Here is a 5,399-nt window from a genome sequence, read left to right as displayed (position 1 = left end):
CGGCCCCCCCCCAGCCGGCCTCGCCGCGGCGGCCGGAGATGGTATTACCGGCGAGCGATGTTCGGCCTGCAAGCGGGCGTCGTGCGTGGTGAGGCGGATGGGGAGCGACGCGCACCTCACCTCACCTCTACGACGACCCCGACCATCCTCATCGACCACCTTGTCCTCCGCAGGTTCGCTTCGTCCTCGATAAAAATGTAGTACAAGTGATAGTTCAGGTGTTCTTTTCAGACTTGGGAGTTGGGATAGGAGGCAGCCTATTCTATGGGCGCTCTGCTTTTAGATGTCGATGTATGCTGTATTTTCCTTTATCCTGAACATGGCCATGCTATAAAAAAAAAAAGCTTGCCTGTTAGGTGGTTTCTTTCTGACCTTTTGTAGATTAACCATTCGCACTCAAGTTTACCAAGAAGGAGAATTGACTGCCTTCACACTAGGTATGTGATCGACCTAATGAGAGGGATCGATGAATCTGATTTCTTGGTTGGACCATGGTCCAATGAGCCTAGGATGGTGCCATAGCTTGTCTAGGTAGAAGTTAAATATCAGTCCTAAAGAGATGGGAGCTTTTGTACATATGTGGAATTTGTATTTGTAGAATATAACCCTCGTATAAGTGAGGTCTTTCTTTCTGGTTTAGGTTAATACCATGATCATTTAGGCCATTGCCTTGTTGGCTCATCTTTTGACAAATAGCATGCCATGAGGGTTCTTGACATGTACACTTCCAGTTGTAGGAGATATAGAAGGAAGCTCCCTCACTGTTACTTATTTACGATTTACCGACATTGCCAAATTACGTCTACCATTATATTGATGATTCTTTCTATTTCTCAAAAACAGAGTTCTATTACCTGCTTTTCTGGGTGTTGCCATGTCCCCTATTATGCCAGCCTGCCATGCTCATTGAAGCCATTGCCATGAGGGTTGGTGAACGGTAAGCTTGCTGGAAGCCTCATGATTGACTTGACCAATGACCATGCTAAGTCCTCGTGATTGACTTGACCAATGACCATGCAAGTCCTCGCAGACCAGCTAAGGTGCACTTACCTATTCTCCTAGCCTGGGACGGTCCCAAAGCTTATCTAAGCATAAGCTGAATTTCTGTACTAAAGTTGTGAGTCTGATATTGGCACTAGCACCACCCCTTTTTGTTAATTTGTGCTCTTTCTCGAGCTCTCTTTTTTGTGTTTTAAGTTTGCCGACTTCAGCTCAACATTTTTGTATTTCTGTGATGGCGCTTTTTCGGGGAGGGACCTTTTGTTGTTGATATGCCTTGAATTTGCATTTTTAATGCTCGACCATGCGTTGAAGCAAATATTTTGTGGGTTTAGAAAGGTTATATTCGAAGATATCGCTCTAATATGTGAGGTATATTTTCTGGTTTGAAGCTCACTGATTGGTGAACAGTGAGCTTGATGGAGGCCTCATGATTGACCTGACCATGGTCCATTGAAAGTCCTGCCTTGCAATTATGGTACTCCCTCCTTCCATCTATATATGGTCTAATGCGTTTTTTAAGACCGTCTTTGACTATTGTCAAGATTAATAATACATGACATGCACAATGTAAACATTATATCATTGAAAGCTTCTTTCACACACGAATTTAACAGTGTGCTTTGTGTAAGTTGCATGTCATATATTACTCCCTCTGTTTCTTTTTAGTCCGCATATAAGGTTTGGTCAAAGTCAAGCTTTGTAAAATTTGACTAACTTTATATTAAAAAAATATAAACATTCACAATATGAAATCAATATTATCAGATGCCATGTAACGTATTTTCATACTATATAGTTTTAGTATTGTAGATGTTCATATTTTTTATATAAATCTGGTCAAACTTTGTGTAGTTTGACTTTGACCAAATCTTATATGCGGAGTGAAAAGAAACGGAGGGAGTATTGCTTTAGTATTTGGTCAAAGTTAGCCTCGAAAAACGTATTAGGCCCTATATAGATGAAAGGAGGGAGTAGCACTGCATTGTATTTATGGCTATTCTGTCCCAATGTGAACTTAATTGACCCCAAGTGGACTTCCCCGTCAGCTTCAGCCAGCTGAACACTTGGCCTTCCATTCTATATATACATCCACTCTTCCTCTCTAAATTATTCACTCTTCTTCAGCATGCCTCCCCTCTACATACTATTCGGGCTTCTCCTCTTGTACACTCCTCTTTGGTGCTTCTCTGTAGCTGCATATGAAGATTCTCTCACGGCAGGCCAAGCACTCGCCGTCGGTGGCAAGCTCGTCTCAAGAAACGGCAAGTTTGCCCTCGGCTTCTTCCAGCCAGCAGCAAGCGGCATCAGTAAGTCGTCCCACAATGCCACCTCCCCCAGCTCCAGCTGGTACCTTGGCATATGGTTCAATAAGATCCCAGTTTTCACTACCGTGTGGGTTGCTAATAGGGATCAGCCCATCACTAACCCTAGTGTCAACCTAACACAGCTCAAGATATCAAGCGATGGCAATCTTGTCATCGTAAACCATGCCGCCAAAACTGAATCCATAGTTTGGTCCACTCACATTGTCAATAGGAAAAACAGTAGCATAAACACCACCACCTCTAGCTCCGTTGTTCTCTTGAACAGTGGAAACCTTGCCCTACTCGTAAATAGCCAAGAGATGTTGTGGCAGAGCTTCGACTACCCAACAGATATCGGGCTTCCTGGCGCCAAGTTGGGCCGTAACAAGGTCACTGGTTTCAGTCGCCAGTACATATCAAAAAAGAGCCTCATTGATCTGGGTCTTGGCTCATACAGCATTGAACTAAAAGACACCAGCGGGATTGTCCTCAAGCGCCGCAACAACCCCCTGGTAAAGTATCTGACTTATGCAACCACGGGATCATCATCTTTGATACCAGTACTCAAGTCATTACTAGATTTGGATCCCCGGACCAAAGGTTTGATTAACCCAATATATGTCGATAACAACCAAGAGGAGTACTACACGTACACTTTACTGGATGAATCATCAACTTCCATGTTTGTCTCACTAGACATCTCTGGTCAGGTCAAACTGAATATTTGGTCACAAGCCAACCAGTCCTGGCAAACCATATATTCTGAGCCTGCAGATCCCTGCAGCCCACCTGCTACATGCGGACCTTTCACGGTCTGCAATGGCATTGCACATCCACCCTGTGACTGTATGGAGAGCTTCTCCCATAAGTCACCGCAGGATTGGGAGTTTGAGGATCGAACAGGAGGATGTATCAGAAACACACCGTTACATTGCAGCACTAGTGGTAACAGCAAAAACATGACAAGTTCATCAGACATGTTCCACCCCATTGCTCAAGTTCAATTGCCCTACAACCAGCAAATAATAGATGTTGCTACCACTCAGAGCAGATGTGAAGAAGCATGTCTCGGTTCCTGCTCCTGCACTGCTTATTCCTATAGCAATAGCAGATGCTCTGTCTGGCACAGGGAATTGTTTAGTGTAAATCTGAATGATGGCATTGATAATAATTCTGAAGATGTCCTTTACCTTCGCCTTGCCGCCAAAGATTTGCTGCCAGGTTCCAGAAAAAAGAAAAGAAAACCAAACGTCGGAGTTTTTACTGCTGCAAGTATTATTGGTTTTGGGTTACTAATGCTCATGCTGTTGTTACTGATTTGGAGGAACAAATTCAAGTGGTGTGGTTTGCCTTTATACGGCAATCAAGGTAGTGCTGGTGGAATTATAGCCTTCAGATACACTGAATTAGTTAGTTCTACTAAAAACTTCTCAGAAAAGCTTGGAGGTGGTGGTTTTGGTTCTGTATACAAGGGAATGTTAAGTGACTCGACAATTACTATAGCAGTGAAAAAGCTTGATGGTGACCGCCAAGGAGAGAAGCAATTCAGGGCCGAGGTGAGCTCAATTGGACTGATCCAGCACATAAACCTAGTAAAATTGATTGGTTTCTGCTGCGAAGGCAACCACAGATTACTTGTGTATGAACACATGTTTAATGGGTCTCTTGATGCTCATCTGTTTAAGAAGAGCAATGTTGATGCTGCCGTCCTAAGTTGGAACACCAGATATCAGATAACCCTAGGAGTTGCTAGAGGATTATCCTACTTGCATCAGAGTTGTCGTGAGTGCATCATACACTGCGATATTAAGCCGGAGAACATACTTCTGGATACATCATTTGTTCCTAAAGTTGCAGACTTTGGGCTGGCAGCGTTTGTGGGAAGGGATTTCAGCCGAATTCTGACTTCATTCAGGGGCACTGCAGGTTATCTTGCCCCAGAGTGGCTTACCGGAGTGGCAATCACACCGAAAGTTGATGTTTACGGCTTCGGCATGGTTTTGTTGGAAATCATATCTGGAAGGAGGAATTCCTCACCTGAAGAATCATACAACGCTAGCAGCAGCGGTAACCAGAATGTTAAATATTTCCCTGTCCAAGCCATCAGCAAGCTTCACGGCAGAGAGTTGAAGAGTTTGGTGGATCCACAGTTACATGGTGACTTCAACTTGGAAGAGGCTGAAAGGGTTTGCAAAGTTGCAGGTTGGTGCATCCAAGATAATGAGTTGGATCGGCCGACAATGGGTGAAGTGGTCCGGGTTCTCGAGGGTCAACAGGAGATTGATGTGCCCCCAATGCCAAGATTGCTTGCAGCTGTAACGGAACAATCTGGTGCTCCAACTTTAATGTAGTAATAATTGTAGTCGATATTAGTAGTCTTTGTTAATTTCAGCAATTTTCTTAAAGTTGTATTGTTGAGAGGAAGGAATAAAGGAAGGCAAGCTTGCAGTTGCTAATTAGATGTCTCTTATTTAAGTGTTTTAATGCCAATTTTATATGGTAAACAATCATTGTAGCAAAATATGGCAGAGATAGAAATATGTGCATGGTTTGTTCTTTTCAGAGCCAGAATGGGAACTTCAGAACTTCTAGTTGCAGTGCAGGAATAGGTTACTATTGGCAAGATGGTAGCTATGGGTTAAATAATTGTTTTCAAACTGTACCTAATCAAACTGCAGCAGTTTCTGCAGTTCTGCGAGTAGGTATTCTCAAACAGACCTGAAAGCCGTAGGTGGATATGATCAAGAGACCTCATCCGCTGTATAATCGCCTAGTATTTTCAAATTTCTGTGTGATTTGTACAATCCTTGACGAGCCAACCATGGCATCTTGGATTTCAATGTTGTGCTTGTCCTTTGTGGGGTGCCAGCTGAACCGACCACCTTTGGTGACTCTGAAAAGAGTGCACATGCTTTCCTGTGACCCTAGCATAGCCACGATGACGAACAAGATAACAATCTTCATGCTGCAAGTTTGTTTGTGAAGTTTCTTCGGCAGAGGTTGTGAGTTGGAATCCTGGCTGAAATGACACCAGCAGGATATGTCTATGTTAGTCCGAAGTGTACCTAGGCTTCAGTAAGGTGACTACAGTGC

General features: G+C 43.6%; 1 protein-coding gene and 1 long non-coding RNA gene across 2 annotated transcripts; both read left to right on the top strand.

The window, feature by feature from the left end:
* The first annotated feature begins 47 nt into the window (after positions 1-47).
* LOC125528828 lies at positions 48-1,158 on the top strand. The gene is made up of 2 exons (XR_007292479.1): positions 48-173; positions 844-1,158. It is a non-coding gene; the product is annotated as an uncharacterized LOC125528828 (long non-coding RNA).
* Positions 1,159-1,989: 831 nt separating this feature from the next.
* LOC125528827 (G-type lectin S-receptor-like serine/threonine-protein kinase At2g19130) lies at positions 1,990-5,381 on the top strand. The gene has a single exon (XM_048693263.1). The coding sequence runs from the start codon at positions 2,129-2,131 to the stop codon at positions 4,655-4,657; it is 2,529 nt and encodes an 842-aa protein (XP_048549220.1). The 5' UTR covers positions 1,990-2,128; the 3' UTR covers positions 4,658-5,381.
* The last annotated feature ends 18 nt before the right edge of the window (positions 5,382-5,399 follow it).

The sequence above is a fragment of the Triticum urartu genome, unplaced genomic scaffold (genome assembly GCF_003073215.2).
Source record: "Triticum urartu cultivar G1812 unplaced genomic scaffold, Tu2.1 TuUngrouped_contig_5143, whole genome shotgun sequence".
Lineage (NCBI taxonomy): Eukaryota > Viridiplantae > Streptophyta > Magnoliopsida > Poales > Poaceae > Triticum > Triticum urartu.
The sequence above is the reverse complement of the archived record's forward strand: the minus strand, read 5'-3'. Positions and strand labels throughout refer to the sequence as shown.